The sequence below is a fragment of the Bos indicus genome, chromosome 16 (assembly GCF_029378745.1).
Source record: "Bos indicus isolate NIAB-ARS_2022 breed Sahiwal x Tharparkar chromosome 16, NIAB-ARS_B.indTharparkar_mat_pri_1.0, whole genome shotgun sequence".
Lineage (NCBI taxonomy): Eukaryota > Metazoa > Chordata > Mammalia > Artiodactyla > Bovidae > Bos > Bos indicus.
Genome location: NC_091775.1, coordinates 68,803,511 through 68,827,146, shown reverse-complemented (window position 1 = coordinate 68,827,146; position 23,636 = coordinate 68,803,511). Strand labels below are relative to the sequence as shown.

The window sequence follows — 23,636 nt, the reverse complement described above, 5'->3', positions numbered from 1 at the left end:
TCTTTCTAATCATAATCTTCAGGGATAAAGATTTAGAATTTCTATGCTTAAAAAAGTTCCAGAAGTAATTCTCATATGTAACTAATGCTGCTCATGTCTTGACAAGGCCCTCGACACTGTGAAGCAAATATCCTGAAACCCTAAAGAAAGTCTTAGATTAATTTTCCCCCAAAATGCAATTACTTATGCAAATCTTCATCTAGTCATTAAATATGGGACGAGTGGGAGAGGTTCATTGGCATACAAAATAAGCATATTCCCCATCTCAAACAACATATTTTTCTAACATAATTTTCATCTTTTAGTCTACCATTTCTTATGGGTCAACTTCTATTAAAATTGGCTCATTTTTCAATGTCCCACAAATTCTTCAGACTGTTAAACTGAAAGTTTTCATTCTTGAATTTCATTTTATAGCTTCAAATCAGGTCTTAATGGTCTATAGATACAGAACTGTTCTCATTTTTCCTTTCAATGATAATGACATACAAATACAGCAGTCAATATCCAATAGTCTAGCAATCCCACTACTGGGCATATACCCAGAGAAAATCATAACTCCAAAAGACATGGTTCACTGAAGCATTATTCACAACAGCCAGGAGTGAGTGAGTGAAGTTGCTCAGTCGTGTCCGACTCTTTGCGACCCTGTGGACTGTAGCCCACCAGGCTCCTCCACCCATGGGATTCTCCAGGCAAGAATACTGGAGTGGGTTGCCATTTCCTTCTCCAGGGGATCTTCCCGACCCAGGGATCGAACCCTGGGTCGATCCCATTGCAAGGTCTCCTGCATTGCAGGCAGACGCTTAAACCTCTGAGCCACCAAGGAAGTCAACCTAAATGAGCCAGGACACGGAAGCAACCTAAATATTCATCAACAGAGGAATGAGTAAAGAAGATGAAGCATACATATACAATGGAATATTATTCAAACTATAAAAAGGAATGAAATTGGGTCGTTTGTAGAGACATGGATGGACCACCTGGAGATTGTCACACAGAGTGAAGTAAGTCAAAAAGAGAAAAACAAGTATCGTATATTAATGCATATATGTGGAATCTAAAGAAATGGTATTGAAGATCTTATTTGTAGACCAGAAATAAAGATACAGACATAGAGAGGAAACATACAGACACCAAGGGAGGGAAGGAAAGGTTGGGATAAATCGGGAGATTGGGATTGACATACACACATTATTGATAGCATGCATAAAATAGATAACCCATGAGAGCCTACTGTGTAGCACAGGGAACTCTACTCAATACTCAGGGTTGACCTAAATAGGAAAGAAATCCAAAAATAAAAAGAGGGGATATATGTATACGAATTGGTGATTCACTTTTCTGTACAGCAAAACTAACACAACATTGTAAAGCAACTCTGCTCCAATAAAAATTAATTTATTAATAAAAAAAAGGAGAAAAAAATCAACAGCCCTTTGATACTCCAGATGAACAGCTGTGCTGAGGGAGAGCACTGTGTTCACTGAGTAACAGCACACTGGCTCACTGTCACCAGTTCACTCAGGCCAGTTCTCCTGGTTGGCTAATGCTTCTATTTAATGAATAACAACCATCATCCAAAAATCATTTCAGAAATAATTACTATAGAGGTAGCAGCAATTACAAGAGAAGCTTTTGTCTTTTACATAAAGTTCTCTTCATAAAGCTCTCTCACAGAAAACATTATGGGAGGTCCCAGCCTTCTCCAGGTATTCCTGTATTACCTAACTTGTGCCAGGGAATGGTCATGTATCAGCAGAATATAAAAACTTACACAAGAGTATAATTTGTTTTTCCAAGTTTTTCCGAATCCTTTCATTTGAACTGTCTACCTTCTTACCTATACTTTTCAAAAGAAAACTGTTAATATGAATCATCCTGACCACTTTTTTTTTTGTCTCAAGAAGTATGTCTTCTCCATGGTTGACAGCTGTTTATCTTGTCCCTATCCTGTCTCTGCCCAGATCTTTCTATCCATGATCCATCTGTTTATTTATCTTTCATCTATCCCTCTACACTATTTCCTTTATCTCAGACTTCTACATAAACACTCTAGTCTCTTATTTTCTGAAAACAAAACAAAAACATTTCCTGGGTCCTATATTCCCCTTCTTGAAATAGTAAAAGGTTCCTATTAAGGTTCACATTTCCACCTTTTTTCCTTTCATATTCTATTCATTTCTTATTGGTAATTTCATGATCAAAGGTGCCCTTCATTTACCTTATCTACTTTAATTTTTGCTAAAACCATGAAAACTCTAAACCCAGTTCTAAGCAAAGCTTCTCACAGATTTTTGCTCTATTAAAATATACACTATTTGTGAAGCACGCCCCGTCCTTGACTACTTTGCACTGTCTGTTATTGCTTGTTTTCTTCTTCTTCTTTTTTTGGCCCACTAACTTTTTGGATGTTTTGGAGATCTACAAATGGAATGACTGATGATAATAACTGAAGTGGCAGAAGGTTGTGAAATTACTAAGGGAAGATGCGTAAATGTAATAGAACAAAAGGGAAGTCCTGGAGAAAAGCTAATTTAAAGGGGAAAAGTAGTAGAAGCAGAAAAAACAACAGTGAAGAGAGAGCAATCAGAGAGGATGGCGGGGAGCAAGCTAGGTGGGATCTGAAGGAGGGACAATTCAGTGTGTGAAATGTCTCAACTCCCAACCTCATCTTCCAAGACTCCCTGCAAAAGTCAAGGAAAATAACTTCAAAAGACCATTATATCTGGAAATTATGTGGTCTCCAGGTAAAAAAGGATTGTAAGAATTTTAGGAGTGCATGCATGTGCATGCTCAGTTACTTTATTCATGTCTGACTCTTTGTGACCCTGTGGACTGCAACCCACCAGGCTCCTCTGGCCATGGGATTCTCCAGGCAAGAATACTGGAGTGGGTTGCCATGCCCTTCTCTGGGGAATCTTCCCAACCTAGGAACCCACATCTCCTGTGTCTCCTCCACTGCAGATAGATTCTTTACCTATTGAGCCATCTGGGAAGGCCTTAGGAGTACATGGCCTTTAAGGAAACAGAATAAATAAAAGAAAGCTAATCTGAGGAAATCAGACACTAATGGATAGAGCAGAAATGCTGTACATATGAAACAGTGACCTACAATATTTAAATGATTGGGTGGTAATATTTAAAATTCCCTTGATTATTCTTTATTCAGAACCCTGAAAGTATTTTAGATGTGTCCCTAAATGTATAACCAAAGCAATGACTGAAGCTCTAATTAAGCCCAAATATACACCATTACACCCTGCAAATACCACTGAAGGTCTGGTCTTTCTCTATTAGATGACTTTAAGAAGACATGTTTCTTGCAATGTATTAGTCAGTGCTGGACCAAAGGGATATAAAAAAAATAATGATTAGATAAATAAAATTATCTGAAGAGTAATAATAAAATGCTTGAGTAGGTGAAGTTAATCTAAGGGTCCAAGTTTTTCCATCATATTCATATTACTCATTAAACAGGCAGGTGCCTGCTCTTTCCTTCAAGGGAAGGAATAATGATGGGCTACACCCTTCTTTCAAAAGAGATAAATCATGTTGAGGGGACAGACAAAATAGATGGCAATCATGGTTTTAGGTTCCTGTTTTTCAGCTAAAGAATCTGGTTCAAAATATTTAAGAAACTATAGATTCTTTAAATGTGACTCTCTAGGTAGAATAGACAGATGTACAAGAGAAGGTTACGGTTGAGTTGAAAGAATCCAGAATAGGGGGTGGAAACCCTGAGCTTCTATGTTGGCTCTGCTATGATTTGGACAAATCACTTGACTTCTGAGTCATATTTTCTTTGCTTGAAAAGCGAAGAAGCTCATAGCCAACTCACGGGATGAGAAGATACAGAAATCTTAAAATACAGACATATATAATATATATTGTAATTATATAATATATACCTATATATATTATATAATATATAATAATATATAATATAATTATATAATATATACTTATATAATACTTATGTTATATAATTACATACAATATAATATTATAAAAGATAAGTTTTACCACAGGCTGAATGACTAAAAGGCCTTGTAAACCATTCTGTAATAGGTGATACTTTTATTTGAGACAGCTAAGCAAGACACTTGATTTTCAATGTGATTGTGTGAGGTAAGCACACCAAAAGGTACATAGTATCATCTTTGAAAATGTTTTACAAATATATTTTTGAAAAGGCAGACCTACAGTACACAAATATTTACAAATATTATACATACTGATGCCTTAACTCCATCCAAATTTAGTTGAACTTAGATATATTTAAAGGATTAATTTCATAATTAGTCAGATATAAATCACTGAAATTTATTGCATTTATTCATTCAAAAGTTGTTTTCCTTCTTCTGTATACTAATGTATCTTGCATTTCACTCTATTTGCCCTAAAGAAGAAAATGAATACCTAGTGAATCATGTAGACTTAGACATGATCACTGCGAGATTACAAATCAGTAAATTATAGGAAGATTAAATTAATTATGGGTGGAGTACATTATTCCACTTATGAGGTTTTCTATAGAATTATTTCAATTGATCTATTTTTTGTTTTAGGTTTAACTATTATTACATTTTAAGTCACAAATGGCTTTAAAGGGAGCCAACTTATGATGAGAGTCATCAATAGGTATGAATTTGTCTTAAAAATATTTTTAAGAAACAAATTTCTGCATCAAGCTGGAATATTTCAGTAATTTGAAGTTAATGTCAACTTTTAAAACACTCTTTTCTGGTTTCAGGTAGATAAATGCCAAGCATTTAGGATGATAAAACCAAGATGTAAAATGTATACTAACCATGTGGATCCAGAAAGACCAGCAATGTAGGTAGCACAGTCCAAAATCCCTGACTCATACAGTGCCTTCATCACACCAGAGAATCCTACCATGGCTCGAAATCCCCCACCTGAGCCCAGTATGGCCACCACAGGCACCTGGAATGATGAAACACAGGGTTATTTATCAAATAAAATCGTAAACTATGTCATGCTCATTTTCATTTGACATGTCCCACATTTGGTAATAAGGGATTTTAAGTTCACTCATATTTTGATATTATCTAACTGTTAAATATAAAATAATGTTTAAGAAAATCAAGAATTAATGTCTATTAGAAAGCAGACATTATTAAAATGGCCACCTAATCCTATTTGAAAACAATAATAACAACAGCAGCAGTCCTTTATATTTGCTTGACTCTTTGCAGTTTGGGGCTTGCTTTGGGGTGTACTTTTTGTTTTAATTGATCCTTTCAAAATTGCTGTAAATGAGCAAAACAGTATTTGGTCATTTTGCAGATGGAAGTTCTGAAAGGATGCTATTACTTATATAAGATCCATTAGCTGGTAATCTATAGTTAAGTAAGCACCTTGCCTTCTTGGTCCAGAATTCTTAGCGATCCTTTATGCTGACCCACTTCAAAAAATATGCTATTATTTAAGCCATCAAAAAGAACGTAATCATCTTAAAGACATATACAATTTATTTCTTCATCTTTAATTCATTCATCAATCTGATTAAGTGGCCTTTGTGTTTCAGGCATCCCCACAGTGGATCTGGGGAATACGGTTAATTTAAGTGAGGCAGAAATAGTAATTACGACAAGAACAACAAAAAAAGGAATAGATGACATTCATTGAGCTCTTATTATCTGGTTGGAATTGTTCTCAACATTTTGTAGACATTGCCTTATTTAATCCTCACAAAATCCCTATGAGATTTCTATTTTACAAGTGAGGAAACCCACGCCTTGAAAACTTGTGTTAAGAGTCATGCAACCAATAAGTAGCAGAGTTGAGTCAAGAGTCATACACTCAGTGTGGCAGCATGCCTTAAAGTCAAGTGCTACAGGCTGGCAGCACATCAGGTCCAGAAGGTGTGGTCAGTTCCAATCAGAAGGACTGGAGTGGTGGAGAAAGCTTCACAGACAAAGAAACCTGAGCTTGATGCTAAAGATGCAAAATTATTCCATAGGGAGGGATAAAGACAAGAGAGAAGGCTGTTCTGGGGAATGGGAAGAGCATAGGCCAATGAAGAGTACTTGCAGCGAAACAGAGAGGCATAGACTGTCTGTAACATGACTGAAATACAAGAGCGTTTATTTGGAAAACTTGTGTAGAGTCATGCAACCAATAAGTAGCATGGTTGAGTCAAGAGTCATACCCTCGGCTCTGATACCATGCCTTATCTCACGTGTGCATAGCTTTCAGGGGGCCCACAAAGTCAAAAGTCTTTTCACAATAACAAGAAGATCTTACTTTCCTTCTTTCAATCTCATTTTCTCATGAATGTAAAATGGAATTTTCCAGAGACTATATGATATTAGATATAGCAATAGTTTGAATTTAAAAACACATGTATACCTGTGGCAGATTCATTTTGATATTTGGCAAAACTAATACAATTATGTAAAGTTTAAAAATAAAATTAAATTAAAAAAAAAAAGGTTATGCTTTGCTGAAGGCTCAGATGATGGTTTGCAATTACTTAGTAATAAAGTATTTTTAACCAAAAAAATAAAAAAAATAAAAACACATATGAGAATAACCTGCATTGAGTTTCAAGCACTTAAATCCTAAAGCTTGGGTGTTCACTCACCAGTGGGATAAATATAGATATTCGTGACACCATTTTTTGAGAACTAAAAGGACCAAAAAGGTTATAGAATTCTTACATATAGAAAGGGAAGTCTATAGGGGTTAGGTCTTACTGGAGGTAGAACAGTGAATGGCAGGACAACCAGAACGGATTTCCTAATCCAGGGCTCTTCTGCACTACTTGGTGGCTATCAAATTTCAAGCCAATTGAAGCCCTCATTCATGAAAACACAGTGCAATGAAGCAATTGAAATGGCTTTGAACCTGTGTATACTTAGATGAACAGAATGCTCTGAAACATAGTTTTTAAATTGTAAATAAAGTAAAATATATAAGTTCTGAAAAACTTACATGGAGAGGGATGAAAGCTAAGATAGGAAACTAAAGTGGGTTATAAAGTGGGTGAATGGAGTATAATACAGTATTGAGTAGTTGTAAGGATGCCAGTTAGAAATTAGGAGAAGGGATTTGAGTTAGGCCTTGAATGAAGGGCTGAGTTTATAGGTACTATAATAATAATGATAATAATAAAACGATTTACTGTTACTATGTGCCAAACACTAGATAACTTCCCTGGTGGCTCAGAAGTAAAGCGTCTACCCGCAATGTGGGAGACCTGGGTTTAATCCCTGGGTCAGGAAGATCCCCTGGAGAAGGAAATGGCAACCCACTCCAGTACTCTTGCCTGGAAAATCCCATGGATGGAGAAGCCTGGTAGGCTATAGTCCATGGGGTTGCAAAGAGTTGGACAAGACTGAGTGACTTCACTAGAATAGCCACAAATAAGAAAAGGTATGTGATTCTGAGATGAAAAGATCAGTCTTAGTAGTAGGACTATACTAGGGAGCTAGGAAAAAAAGATTATGAAAGACTTTAAAGGGAAAAAAATGTCAGCGTTGATATTTTAGAAGGAGGAAGACTATTTACATTCAAAAATTATGTGGGGGCTTTTAAGTCTGTTGATTTGGTTACTTGGCAACACTGTGTTATTGAAAATAACATTAAGCCCAATACAAATAAGGTAGTTCAGAGTAAAAGTAACAGGTAACACTATTTCATTTCAACATATAATACAAAACCTACAATATTGTTCAAAGAGAAATTTCATAAGAGAAGTTGGAAAATTGAATGTAAACCTCTTTAATCCTAAGAAAACAATTCCCCAGATGTCCTTCTTCACATGCCAGGAGCCCAACACATACTTATGGATGACAATCTTATGTTAGGAATTTTCTGAAAACAGCCACTTATTAAACTGGGACTCATGTAACTCAGTTTTCATCATTGCTTTACAGTAACCCTAAAGAGGTTTTCAGGTCAGAAATTTGGATTGCTATCATTTGAAAGAAAATGCCATATTATTTGTGTATAAAAATTAAATAATGAAATAATTGAACTGTACAGACTACAATTTACAACTTTATTTATTGTACATGAATTACTATGTTTTGTGCATCATTTAATTTTTGCAATTCTATGAGATATATCTTATTGCCATTTTAAAGATAAAGGCATTGAAACACAAGAAACATCGCTTTTCCACTGTCATAAAGCCAGAAAGTGGTGTCCTGTGGATTTAAAGCTGGGTTTGTCAGATTCTGAAGTTTTAAATTCACTGTGCTCCACCGGAAATAATCCCCCATAACTACAGGGACCTTAGCAAAGGAAATCCTCTTTGAAAAAATTTGGGGGTAGGATTAATAAAATTTTTGCTACTGGTACATTCTGGATTCCATAAGTCATACAGAATATGCATTTTTAAAATATAAAATTAAAAATTTTATTAACTATAAATAGAAAGGAAATTTAGACTTACGAAGAAAATTTATTTCATTTAATCTTGTGTGTGTGTGTGCTCAGTTGTGTCTGAGTCTTTACAACCCATGGACTGTATGTAGCCCACCAGGCTCCTCTGTCCATGAAATTCTCCAGGCAAGAATACTGGAGTGGGTTGCCATTTCCTACTCCAGGAGATCTTGCTGATTCAAATATCAAACTTGTGTCTCTTGTAGCTCCTACACTGGCAGCCGGATTCTTTACCAACTGTGCCACCTAGGAAACCTCCTCAAAAGGAGATTATTATTATTTTCATGTCTCAAATGAGGAGGTACTTAAGTGCACACATTATACCATATCTGCATCCATATTGCTGATAATCAGAATGTGAGATGCAGAGTCAAGGACACATAATTCATGCTCTTTCTTTTTCCCCATTATTCAAAAAGAAAAGAGTAATCCTTGTTGAGAAAAACCATTTGGTATTTAGCTAAATTACTTTCTTTTTTTTTTTTTTGCCGTGGCTCATTGCTGCTGGGATCTTTCTGACCAGGGATTGAATCTGCACCCTCAACAGTGAAAGCACACAGTCCACCAGGGAATTCCCTAAGTTACATTTCAGATTTATGCATCACTTCAGATGCCAGCACAATTTTATGTAACGAATAAAGACTAACTTTGGATGTTTTAATAGTGGTAGTCATTCTGAAATAACTTGCAAAGAATAATGGGGGACTTATAAGGTGCAGATGTTAGTCCTGGCTCTAAGTCTAAAAAAATGAAACAAATAAAAGTTGCTGTGAGGTTTTAGGTTATATTTAGACTTAATTGCACCGATATTTGTGTATAAATGGTATCAATGAATATTTCTCATACTTCTGTCATACGATTACAGGAAATGAATTTTATTTACCAGAATCCCTGTGTTTTGATTAAATTATTCTCATGCATCGGCTTGCGGATATTATTAATTTCCTCCTTTGCAAAATAAAATTTGAAAATGCTCAAAGATTTTTTTTTATGTTTTAATAGATTTTAAGTTCCAACAATTTATATAAGACTTTTGCCTTCTTGGTTCCTGTATTAGTCAGAGTTCTCCAAAGAAACGGAACCAGTTGTAGGTAGGTAGGTAGGAAGGTAATCTATCTATCTATGTATGAAAGCGACTCACACAATTATGAAGAATGACAAGTCCAGATTTGCAGTTGTAGTCCAAATGCCAATAGGTAAGGAACCAAGAGAGCTGATGACTCTGGTGAAGCCCAAGTCTGTTGGAGAATTCTCTCTTGCTTGGTAAGGCTGATCCTTTTGTTCTATTTAGGCCTTCAACTGATTGGATGGGGCCCACCCACATTATAGATGACAACTTGATTATTCAAATTTCACTGACTTAAAGATCAATCAAGGGACTTCCCTGGTGGTCCAGTGGCTAAGACTTCATGCTCCCAATGCAGGGGGCTCAGGTTTGATACCTGATCAGGGAACTAGTTCCCACATGCTGTGACCAAGAATTCTTATACAGCAACTAAAGATCCCATGTGCTACAAGTCATACCTGGGCAGCCAAATACATAAATAAATACTAATCAAATAAAAAAACATCCTCCACACTGATGAAAATTGACTATCACAAGTCCACCCCTTCTCAACTCAGCAGCTATATGCATCCTTTTAACCATACTTAATCTCCAAATAAAGACAACAAGGTCATACTCCTACCTAACATGATATAGATATCCTGTGTGCAAATGGAAATGCACTAATCCTTTCCCCAGAAAAGAATGCAAAGTCCTTAGATATGCTTATTCTTCTCTTTGATACCTCATAACTTAAATATGAATCTGTTTTTACAATTCTGTGTGTGCATGGACATATACACATTCATAATAAATTAAGGAAGAAATATTCATGGCAAATACAATCTCATTTCAGGCATCTGGTATTTATAACTACCTCCTATTACTATCCATTCTGTATTTTCTTTGCCTTCAACTAGCACCTCAGCTGGTGGGTGATCTAACCTTCATTTTGGAAAGTTCTGGGTCATTAGCAGTCCTTCCTGGATTGGGTTCTTAGAGTTTTCCATTGATGTAACTCAGGGCATTGTAATACTAACAGACGGACACCACAGAGGATCTCTTGTATCTCAGATATACTCTTCCTTACCACATCATCAGTTCAGTTCAGTTCAGTCGCTCAGTCGTGTCCCACTCTTTGTGATCCCCATGAATCACAGCACGCCAGGCATCCCTGTCCATCACCAACTCCTGGAGTTCAATCCCTCTTTAATAGTCAGGGATCAATCACCCCCACCAGGATAGTAGTTCCCTTCTTTACCTACTGAGTAAAGAGGCGCCCACAAAGGTCAGGAAGCAGTCTTAAATTATACTTCAGAGGAATCACTGTTGCACTTTCGGTAGAAGCATCCCTTCCTCAGAATTAAGACCCCTAAGTCAGAAGAGTATAAGGTCGTGCAGACAGGAAACAAATATTTTGCCAGTGGGTCCCTAGGGGTGATAGCGAGTCCAACCACTTCCACTCTTGGAGTCATGAATCCTGGGGATAAACAGCACCAATTCTGGATGCTGATTCAGAGGATTTAAACCTCCCAGAAAACCATATTCCAGGTCTGCAAGGTACTGCCACTGAGCTGGCACTATAACTGAGTCTTCAAAAGGTATTCTACCATTCCATCAAACTAGCTACTTCATGACGGTGGAGAAGATGATAAAGCAGGTAAATTCCGTGACGTGGTTCATTGCCATACTTCATTTGCTGAGAGGCGATTTCCTTGATCAGAAGCAATGCTGTATGGAATATTATGACACTAAATAAGGCATTTTGTATGTCTACAGATGGAAGTTTTGGCAAAATTCTTGAGTACAGGGAAGGCAAATTTGAATCCAGAGTAAGTGTTTATTCAGGTAAACACAAAACATTGCTCTTTCTGTGATGGCAGCAGTCTGGTGTAATCAATCTGCCACTGATGACCCATAGGAATGATGCCATGCTGGGGACTCAGTGTTGGTCTCTGCTGCTGGCCAACTGAGTACTTAGCAGCTGCTGTAGCCAGTTCAGCCTTGGCAGATGGAAGTCCACACTGCTGAATCCAAGCATAACCTCCATCCCTGCCATGATGGCCACTTTTTTCATGATCTTACTGGGTGATGACAGGGGTGACTTATGAAAGAAACTGACTGGTATCCACAGAACAGTTCATCTTACATACTTCATTAATAAAATCCTTCTCTGCTAAGGCCACTCTTTGGTGGGCATAGACCTAGGACACAGCTATTTTCCATCCAGAAGAAAGATCAATTCATACACCTCCTGTACAATCTTTTCCTTTTTTGTCATCAGTTTTTTAACTGTGTTCTTTTAAAGTCCCTAACCAAGCAGCCCAAGAATTGGCCACAGGCCATGTATCAGTATATAATTTCATGTCTGGCCATTTCCCCACCCAAGCAAAATGAAAGACTAGGTGCCTCTTATAACTCTGCCCTCTGGGAAGATTTCCCTTCACAACTTTCCTTCAAGGGTATCCCAGAAAGGGACTGGGGTCCTACAGCTGTCCTCTTTCAGGTGGTACTGAAACATTGTGCAAAATCACCTGTGACAAGAAACAAGTGTTCTTTCCTCTTGTCAACTGACTCCCTTATGAGGCTCTGGATGCAGGATGGAAAGAGAGGTTAGGGTAACAAAAGTGGGACACATGGGCAATTGGGCCACTTCTTAATGGAATTTATGTGTATCTTCAGGGCCTGGTCAGCCTGATTTCATATATAAAACTTCCATAGTATGATGGAGTGCATCTGTGCAAACCCAACTTTATGGCTGGGTGGATCAGATAACATGAGTCAGCTGAGGTCACATGATAACTTGGTCACCTATAGTTAAGCATGCAATCTCTACTAAGGCCCAGTAAGTAGGCCAAAAGCTACTTTTCCGAAGGATAGTAGTTAATTAAAGAGGATGGCAAGGTCTTGTACCCAGGGTGCCTGTGCTGCAATCCACCTACAAGTACCTACCCCAGCCTGCAAAGAGCATTCCTATCTGCCACACACACTTCAAGCAGCAACAGATCTGAATGGTCAGATGGCCCCTGGGGCAGAGCAGCTCACAACTTAACTGAGTCCTATTGTAAAGCTTTCTCTTGTTTTGGAGCCCATTCAAAACTAGCTAAGGGGAGTTCCAACTGATTGTCCAACCATGTTTATGACTAAAAGGAATAAGAATTGACACAGGAAAGTGCTATTGTCATAATGAAGATGGAAGCGAGAGGAAGAATATTCTTAATGAAGGAAATCGAATAAACAAAGAAATAAAAATTCTTGTTGAAAACCCAAGATTGATTTTTATTACCGCCTTCTTTGAAATTATTTGGCTTTTTCTCCCCCTCTGTCACTACACAGTCTCTTCTTTCTCTAGTTTTTCACTTAATTTATCTGACAAACTTAAGTACATAATAGTAGTCTAGATAACAGAATATATTACTTAAGGATTACTTATACTCCTATTTTCATACAAAGCTATCTGTCTGTGTATTCCTTATACTCTGCCTTGAGAAGAAACATTTCCATCTTTATTCTTCCATAAAAGTTGGAGCAAAATTTCCTTCTCTCATTTCTCTGCTATATTAATTTCAAATCTGAGTCCCCTAACCAGTTCTTGCTCTCTTTATAGTCAGTTATGTAGGGACATGAAAACTGTTAAGTAGCATTTCTCTTCAAATAAGAGACCCTAATCTGGAAACTTCATCTGATTAAAAGCTATTTTGGAACAAGAACGTTTAAAAGAACTGGCCTTTAAATAATCCAAATATGACAAAAATTCCCACACACAGTGTCACAGATCTTACTCACAGGAAAGACCTCAGCTCTTTTTATTTATGGAGGAATTATATTCATCAGAGACACTGTTCCAATAAAAAGCTCACTTATCAGATTTTAATTCCACAAAAACAAACTTGAAAGAGAAAGGGATGATTTGAAGAAATTACTTTTGGGGAATACATAGAGCCTGGAGAAATGGCAGCTGATCGCAATGGCTGCAGACATGAGAGCATTTAAACCACTTCAGTCTGGACAAAGAGTTATGCTTTTTAGAAACTTTTCGTCCAAATGACTAAAATCAATACATTTTAGAACTTTTTATTATCAAGGATAATTTTTTTTTTTAAGTCTTAGTGCTGAGGAGAAGAATCTCTTGGGTTACTCGAAACATTAACTATTTGACTTATTCAAGTGGCTCGGATGTTAAAGAATCCGCCTGCAATGCAGGTTCGATCCCTGGGTTGGGAAGATCCCCTGGAGGAGGGCATGGTAACACACTCCAATATTCTTTCCTGGAGAATCTCCACGGACAGATGAGCCCAGCGGGCTACAGTCCATGAACACACAAAGAGTCAGACACAACTGTATGAATAAACACAGCATTATCCAAGTAGGAAAGCTAAGTTTTTATTGACTTTGACATTGCCCTGGGGTGTTACATAACAACAATACCCACATATTGGTTTAATAGCTACTATTGTATTAAGTACAAGAACATTTAAAAGAATTGGCCTTTAAATAATCCAAATATGACAAAAATTCCCACACACAAAGTGTCACAGATCTTACTCACAGGAAAGACCTCAGCCCTTTTTATTTATGGAGGAATTATATTCATCAGGCCTTCCCTGGTGGCTCAGATGGTAAAGCATCTGCCTACAATGTGGGAGACCCGGGTTTGATCCCTGGGTTGGGAAGATCCCCTGGAGAAGGAAATGGCAACTTACTCCAGTATTCTTGCCTGGAAAATCCCATGGACAGAGGAGCTTGGTTGGCTACTGTCCATGGACTCGCAAAGAGTCAGACATGACTGCACGAATAAACACAGCATTATCCAAGTAGGAAAGCTAAGGTTTTATTGAATTTGACATTGCCCTGGAGTGTTATGTAACAGCAATACCCACATATTGGTTTAATAGCTACTATTGTATTAAGTGCTACTACAGTATTAAGTAATCAAGATGTGCCTTACACATTCTTTGGGCTGCTTTATAAGACTTTATACTCATCCTTTTAGTTGAATAAGAGACATCGTCTCTATTTCACAAGTGAAACACAGGGAAGAAGCAAGGGACCCAAATTCCTTCTGCCAAAATGCATTCTACATTTTAAGTCGACATTGGTATCCTAAACTGGATGCTGCAAAATATTTGTTGAAAACTGGGAACAAGACAGGCACCATCTCTGCATCAATATTGAGTAGGACTATTCTGTCTTAGACAAACTGCTATAGCAGTCTGCTCCTTTTACCTTCAGGAGGCCAACTAGCCAGTACTGAATCGAAGGTGAAGATCTTGGCAGGGAGCAAGGGAAATGGGAGCTTAAGAGGCCCTTGGCCCAGGAGAAACACAAAATAGGAAAATGATACTTGTGTTATGGGAATGGGTGGTGCTGAATACATCTAAGTGGATGATTTCTGCCAAAAAGTCTCAACTAAAACATCAAAAGTTTTAATTCTAGGAATGACTACCAAAAACATGAGTTTAATATTTTTGAAGACTAGCCCAGAGAAAAGCATAATTACTTCATTCTCCATCTGCTGCAGAAAAGTCAATATGTATGAATAGTATGCCAAATTTCACTTTCCCAGAAAGACTCCTTTTCACAACAGGAGTGCCTAGGAGATGAGGCAGCAACTTTCCTTTTGAAAAGGAAAACCTATGACCAAAGGCCACTGGACTTTTGTGGCAACATGCCCCATAGACTTTCAATTCAACCCTTCAAACTGCGATCTTTTCATCCAAACCTGTCTCCTCCCCAGTCTGTGTTAGTCACTCAGTCGCGTCTGACTCTGTGAGAGTTGGACTGTACCTCTCTCCATGGGATTCTCCAGGCAAGAATACTGGAGTGGGCTGCCATTCCCTTCTCCAGGGAATCTTCCCAACCCAGGGATTGAACCCGCATCTCCTGAAGCTCCTGCCTCAGAAGGCGGGTTCTTCACCAATAGGACCACCTGAGAAACCCCCTCCTCCCCAATAACCTGATCAAATATTCCTCAGTTATGAGCCCCTGCTCTCTCTCTCTAGTGAACCCATCTCCTGGCTGAAATGCCAAACCACTGCCCACATTTGTGCCCTGACTCTTACTGTTCCTGATGAATTTGAGGTTCTTGATGTCTCACTGTGAAAGAAATCAGCAAGAGACAAACTGATAGGTCGGAAGTGGATTTATTTAGAGAAAAATACACTCCACCGAGTATGAGCCATCTCAGAAAGCTAGAGAGCACTGAAAAATCCTGCGGTTAGTTTTAACGGGCTGAGTAATCAGCCTAATCAGTGGGAGGAATATTCCAATTATCTGCGGGAAGGGGCAGAGATTTCCAGGAATGATGCCATGGTTCACTTTTTGGCCTCTGATGGTTAGCCTCAGAACTGTCATGGCACTGGTGGGTGTATCATTTAGTTAACTATTATAATGAGCGTATAATAAGGCTCAAGGTCCGCTGGAAGTCGAGTATGTGACTACCTTGAACCTAGTTGGTTCTTTTTTGTCGTACCTTATGGCTATGTCATTCTTTTAAAGGTCGTGCCTTGCCCCTTTCCTTCCTGTTTTAATTACAACGCCACGTTTACTGAGGGTCTACTGCAAGCTAGGAGCTGAGCTGGTGCTGGGCATATAAAGGTGAATAACACAGACACTGCTCTGCTCCTCATGAAAATTATATTCTAATGGAAAAAAACAGACATTAAATGAATATTTGTACAAGTATTTTAAAAGTTCAATTGCAGGAAATCCAGAGAAGATAATGTACATACCTGTGCTATAAAAGAACATGACTGAGAGACCTAACTTGGACCCAGGGGGAGAGACAGAAGGATGGAGGAGCGAATGACAAAGATTGCTTGAGTCACACGTGTTCTGATTCAAGAATGAGAGGCTGTAAGTTCACTGAAAAGGGGATGGGGTGGAGGGAGAGGGGATGGGGGCAGACAGAAGCAACAGTGTTCACACGAGAATGCAAACTGGGAAAGGGTTCTTCGAGATTTGGAGCCAAGAGGTACTCGGTGGAGGGGCTGGAGGGGATTTGGGATGAACTAGCAGCACGTGGGTGTCTAACCACCTAGATCAGCAGCGAAGTCCACACTTGGCTGTATGCTTTACTTCGCAGGTGGCGCTAGTGGTAAAGAAGCCACCTGCCAATGCAGGAGACATAAGACACACAGGTTAGATCCTGGATTGGGAAGATCCCCTGGAGGAAGGCACAGCAACCCACTCCAGGATTCTTGCCTGGGAAATCCCATGGACAGAGGAGCCCGGTGAGCTACAGTTCACAGGGTTGCAAAGAGGTGGACACGACTGAAGTGACTTGGCACGCACAGCAACATGTGAAGCTGGAAAGATGCTTTGAGGCCAGTCCTAAGAGCAGGGGAAGGATTTTAGGCTTGAGTTTGATAAAATCAGATTTGTGTTTTGGAAAGATCGCTGAGACTTCAGTGTGAACAAAAAGTGGAAAGGAGGAGGACAAGCATCAGCAGAACTATAAAAAGGAGAGGATTTGATGTTCGGATTCAAATATGCTGAGTGTGAGATGTGAAGAATACAAGTGAATGAATCAGTAAAAGGAGGTACCAATATTCAGGTCTGAAGATCACAAGGGAGGTTCTAAGTCACTGAGAAACATGAAGGTTCTAAGTCACTGAGAAACAACACCATCTCAGCCCAAAGGTGTTGGGTGACACATGGAAGAGAGAGAAAATTCTTAAGTGTGCAGAATGAAGAGAAAAGGGGCTTGGCACGGAGTCTTGAAGAACTCATAAATAATGCGCAGAGGAAGAAGATCTGGTAAAGGGAACCAAATAGGCATGATGAAAATAAAGAGAAGACGGTAGACATATTGATGCCAAGGGGAGAAAGGGTGAGAACACTTGGGAAACTGGCATTGACACACAGACCCTATTGATACTATGTATAAAATAGGTAACTAATGAGAACTTACTGAATGGAACCAGGGTCTCCTGCATGGCAGGCAGATTCTTTACCATCTGAGCCACCAGGGAAGCCCAAATAGCAGAGGGAACTCTACTTAATGCACTGTGGTGACTTGAATGGGAAGGAAGCCCAAAGGGAGGGGATAGATGTGTATGTATGGCTGATTCATTTTGCTGTACAGTAAAAACTAACACAACATTGTAAAGCGTCTATGCTCTGACAAAACACTAATTTTTATAAAAGAGAGAAGATAGTAAGTGAAGGAGAGTGATTGTTTCAAATAGCAGAAAACATGAGTCATTTGCAGCTATCGAATTAGGTTTAAGACAGAGCCAGAAGATCCTTTTGCATGTGTTCCTTGGTACTGGGGACCAGTGGAGCAGCTGCAGGAGAATCATGAGGGCAGATGCCTGAGGAAAGCAAGGTAGTAGAATGAGACAGTGTAGGAAACTGTGAAAAAGTTTGTGACGATAAGGAGAGAAGCAGAGCGGAAAAGAGAAGGGAATGTCCATTCCAGGGGATTTTTCTGGTTCTGTTTTTTTTTTTTTTTTTTCTAAATGTATCAGAGTTTAGAGCATGATTATGTTTTTATAGGAAAAGTTCACGGAGAGGTCGAGGCCGACAACAGAGGCGGGGAGTGGTCCTGCGAAGACTGGAAAGTCGCTATGTTGGGATTCCTAATCGGGGTTTGCCATCCCTATCTGTGGTGTGAGGTGACTGAATTGGAAAGAAAAGGTGTGGTTTCTTCTACTGAACTCAGAGGGAAGTGGCAAAGGCTAAACCTGGGCTATGGAATATGTCAGTCCTCTGGCAAGAAATGAAAGATTTATCATCTCATGACTTTAATTTCCCAGATTAGCAGGCTAGTCTATCCGTTGTGAGGAAGCCAGAGGGTGGATAAGCAGCTGGGAATAAGAAACAATCTCATTCCATTTGCAAATAAATGGAAAGCAGCAAGGTGAGGAAGCACTGAGACAGCCAGAAAGGGTCTCGCAAATGAAGCTGAGAGCCATGAATTAACAGCGGGACCCATTTCCATCACTTTTTTTCTGCTTAAATGTCTTTCTCCCCAGCGAGGCTTTAAACCTCGCCAAGGAAAGTGACTGTTTGGTATTAACCATTTCAGCTTTGTTCACCTTCATTTCCTAGCACAGTGTCTCAACAAATGACAAATGGCAGAAATGAAAACTAACTTGAAATATCATTTCTCTGCTCCAAGGATATAACAGTGTGGGACAAGGCGGGGGACAAAAAGAAGGTGTGGAACTGCTGAAGAAAGGCAGAAAACAAAATCATAAAGACATCCCAGGAAACCAGAAACTCCTGAGTAATATGTAGTCAAGGATGTGTCTTCAAGGACTTATTCACTGAGACAATGAAAAGGGAAAACAGTGAAGTCACTCAGTTGTGTCTGACTCTTTGCAACCCCACAGACTATAGCCTACTAGGCTCCTCCATCTGTGGGATTTCCCAGGCAAGAATGCTGAAGTGGGTTGCCATTTCCTTCTCCAGGGGATCTGCCCAACCCAGGGATCGAACCCAGGTCTCCCACATTGTAGGCAGATGCTCTACCGTCTGAGCCACCAGGGCCATCACGCTAACTGAGACAATAGACAACCATGAGATGAAGGACTGAAGAGAAGTCTCTCATTTTTTCTTAAATAGAAATATCCATGGAGGTTGTGCTCCTCCTCCAAGCTTCCTTTTAGCAAAAACTCCCCATCAGCAACATCTTATCTTATAGTTTGCTCCTATCATAGCAAAGCCATTTCAGCATCAGCGGACCGGCTTTTGACCCCGATATTCACCTAGAAACACAGGTAGATACTCTGTTATCACATATGGAACAGGTACACATCTGGTCCCCTTACTCAGAATTTCTCTCTCATTTCCAATTGCATTTGGTCCTTAATTTACAATAATCTTGAATCCCTGGTCTGTGAGTACGTGCATGGGGATAACTATGCATGCTTATAGATATATATTGACTTATGCATTTAATAGGGGCTTTCCTAATAGCTCAGTTGGTAAAGAATCCGCCTTCAATGCAGGAAACCCCAGTTCGATTCCTGGGTCAAGAAGGTCCCCTGGAGAAGGAAAAAGCTACTCACTCCAATATTCTTGGGCTTCCCTTGTGTTTCAGCTGGTAAAGAATCCACCTGCAATGCAGGAGACCTGGGTTCGATCCCTGGGTTGGGAAGATCTGCTGGAGAAGGGAAAGGCTACCCACTCCAGTGTTCTGGCCTGGAGAATTCCATGGACTATACAGTCCATGGGGTCTCAAAGAGTCAGACACAACTGAGCGACATCCACTTTCATGCATTTAATATCTTTCTAAAAGTAAATTATATTCATCTAAAATATTCAATTAACAGAAAAGCTCAACGCAATAAGTAAAAACTATTACCTGATATGCCATTAAGAAGAAATTCCATTATCATCATTTGATGAGCATCACTACGGCACTTTTTTAAATGTTGTTTCATTGAGGTATGATTGACATATCTTATAACTGCTTTAGGTGTACAACATAATGATTTGTTATTTGTATATATTGTGAAATTATCACCACAATAAGTCTAGCTAATATTCATCCCTATACATAGTTATAAAATTTTTTCTTCTGATAAAAATTTTTAATATCTACCCTTAGCAACTTTAAAATATATAATACAGAATTATTAACCATGGCAGGAATTTATTTTTAGATTTCATAAAGAAGAATAGACCAATAAATGGATGGATGGGTGGATGGACGGATGGATAGGTAGATAGGTAGGTAGGCATGTAGATACATACATACATACATACCTACATACTTACATACATAAATCAGAGAAGGGATAAGTAGATAAGCAGACAAAAACTGGATTATATAATATGTTACTGAATAAAATAAATGGCATTTACTTTGCTGGAATTTAAGGGAAGAAAAAGGAGTTAAAGTACAATTGAAGTATTGTACTTTTAATATTCGTTGACAAACTTTTTAAATTTTAACATCTCTCTATAATTAGAATCATGAAAAATATTCACATGTGGAGATCATTGTTTTAACTACCTGGTCAACTTTGGATATCTTTTCACTCCCTGCTATGAAATAGTAATAATTTGAAACATTTCCTTTTATCTCCCCTATTCATGTCTTTTAAGAAAAAAATTTTGTTTATTGTTGTCATTAAGATTTATAACATTTTGTTCTGGTTCAGTAATGATAATTTCCACAATTATTTAATCTTAGTTTGTATTAAAATGAATTCAATGACCCGTTTACAGGTTAAACTTTTCCTACAAATGAAATGAACATCTTGTTTGTGCATCAGTATGCCTATGCTTCTTTTAAAAATTACATCTGATAAATACTATGAAATATGGGCAGTCCTTGTGATGATCTTCCTCAAAGAGTTTCCATTTATGAAATACTCACCTCACCTTAGAAAGATAAAGAAATAATACTCAGTCTCAATGTCTTCACATTTGAGAGGAATTTGAGAGAGAGCACAAACAAAATTGTTATTAAATTGCAAAAACATTTTGAAAAATTTCCAACTCACATCACGTGTAGAATGCAAGCCTTCACTATTCTTTGGACCCAGCAGTTTCTTCATGTTTTCCTTTATGTTTTCCTTTCTCTGTTGTCTGAAAGCTTTCTCCTGGTCACACAGAGCCATACTAAACCGGAGGTCTGGGGATGAACTGCGTATAAAACAGATATAATAAACTAATGTCCTCAAGTCTACAGCCTTGTTATACATCATCCAGCTCCCACAAGCCCCCGTAACTACACTGATATATTCTCACTTCTTCCCTCAGCCGTTTCCTAGGACGGGATCTGAAATGAAACTATAAAATGATGCTACTGTATCTTATCACAGCAACATCCAAGGGACACTCCTCAGTTTTATCTCCTCTTCTGTTCCTCACAGGTAACCCCTACCTTAAACTTGCTCTTTCTTTTTCTGATGTACTTATTTATAATTTTACATTATACATTTAGGTCTAAATAATATAGAGTCATTTTATAGGTTTTTAATATTTTGTGTAAATGCTATCAACCAGGTGTATTCTGCAAATCACTTTTTCCATTGAACTTTTTTTGAGGATTCATTTGTGTTTATAAGTAGAACAAATTCAAGTATCTTCACTACTCTGAGGTATTTTCATTATGTGATTATTGCACAATTTATGTATCCGTAAGTATTGGTGTTATGTCCATTTTTTTAACTACTACAAGCAGTATTACCACAAACATGTGGCAAAGTTTCCTATAAGACACGCTCTTTAGAAAGAACACTGCATTAAATTGTCCCAATAGATACATTTATAAAGTACTTGGCACCCCACTCCAGTTCTCTTGCCTGGAAAATCCCATGGACGGAGGAGCGTGGTGGGCTGCAGTTCATGGGGTTGCTAAGAGTCAGACATGACTGAGCGACTTCACTTTCACTTTCCTCTTAAGAAGGAAATGGCAACCCACTCCAGTGTTCTTGCCTGGAGAATCCCAGGGACTGGGGAGCCTGGTGGCCTGCTGTCTACGGGTTCGCACAGAGTCGGACATGACTGAAGTGACTTAGCAGCAGTAGCAGCAAGTAAAAAAGTGATTAGAAATATTTCAACCATTACCAAAATTAGCAAGCAGGTACTTAAATCCAGGACTTCTCATTCTACAACTCATGTTCCTTGTAATATACTATACTGATCATTATCTTACATTAAGCACAAGAAGCATGATTTTTAAAAGATCTACAAATAAAGCAATAAACATAGATGTTTAGAAGATATCAGTATGAAAATATGTAAAAGAAAATTGAAAACATTTTGAATAATTTGACAAATATAATAACAGAAGTATGGTTCATATCTCCTGTACCATCTTTAAGCTCTCTAATTAATTTCTTTCCTGATTTTATTTTTTATTTAATTGAAGACTTTCCACAAAAATTGAATTTTTCTTTAAAGAGCATTTCATTTTAGAATCAAGACAAATTAACACGTAAAACTAGAGTTTGATTAAAGTTTATTGTAGATATATAGTAAATTGCTTCTAGATCTATGTATACTATTTAGCTGCAGTTTTTTTCCTACATTATTTTTGATAATTCTGCTTTGCTAAAGCTGCTGCTGCTGCTGCTAAGTCGCTTCAGTCGTGTCCGACTCTGTGCGACCCCATAGACAGCAGCCCACCAGGCTCCCCCGTCCCTGGGATTCTCCAGGCAAGAACACTGGAGTAGGTTGCCATTTCCTTCTCCAATGCATGAAAGTGAAAAGTGAAAGTGAAGTTGCTCAGTAGTGTTTGACTCTTGGCGACCCCATGGACTGCAGCCTACCAGGCTCCTCCGTCCATGGGATTTTCCAGGCAAGATAGTGTCCTAATTACACCAATGGAGATCATTTCCCATTACTTTCATGGTCGAGAAACAAAAATATTTCTAATCTCATGCCAAAATATATCACTTACAAGCGAGAATCGATGTAATGCAAAATAACAGAAGCAAAAAAGCTGGACTGTCCTTTGATATATCCTGATATATACTGAAGGGCAACAGTAACTTATGCAATAATTTTCTAAGTTGAATCAATATTATCCAGGGATCAAAATAAGAAAAATATATAAACCCAATGTCAATGTATCCATACTCATTCATTTAGCAAATTATAAGATATAAAATGTTACACTAATTCTGTGGTGTCCATGTAAATAAAGTGTGTATTAGTAACTTTGGTAAAAACCCACTTCAAAGACATGCAGAGAGCTTGAGGAAGGCAGCATCTATTGACCTCAGTCTTAGATCAGAGATGAACTTATTCTCAAGGCCCCTGACTCCCCTAAGGCTCACCATTTGAAAATAAGTAAATTGAATTTCCAACATTCATTACTGGAGGCCACTTTGAAAGCGCAACACACATTGTGGAACTTAATCATTTGTTTTCCAGCTGATCATTATGAACAAAGGCAGTCTCAATTTTCAGTGTTTCCTCTTACAGTTTTCTGTGTATGATCACTTTCATGTTTTTTAATATCCATCTGAATCAACCAGGAAAAATCAGCCTCCATAGTTGTATTTATTTATATGGGAATAGATATTTAACTTGATGGAGGGCCCTTTCTAAAGGCTCTTCTTCTGACAATTATGATTTAACCACCAAATTACTGGAAACTTAAGCAAAGAATATTAGTTTTTTTTTTTTTTTTTTTTACTGCTGTAACTATTAGGAGAGAGCTAAAGAAAAGCAAAGTACAGTTAGTGTGCATTTTTGATACTCAAAG

At 38.2% G+C, this 23,636-nt stretch overlaps 1 protein-coding gene across 2 annotated transcripts in view; it reads right to left on the bottom strand.

The window, feature by feature from the left end:
* Positions 1–23,636, bottom strand: part of PLA2G4A (phospholipase A2 group IVA) — a 174,294-nt gene that overhangs the window by 60,252 nt on the left and 90,406 nt on the right. For both annotated transcript variants that reach the window (XM_019976850.2, XM_070768581.1), the window contains exons 7-8: positions 20,923–21,064; positions 4,814–4,950 (exon numbers count right to left, since the gene is read on the bottom strand). In XM_019976850.2, coding sequence (XP_019832409.1) covers positions 4,814–4,950; positions 20,923–21,064 — 279 coding nt within the window. The remainder of the gene's footprint in view (positions 1–4,813; positions 4,951–20,922; positions 21,065–23,636) is intronic.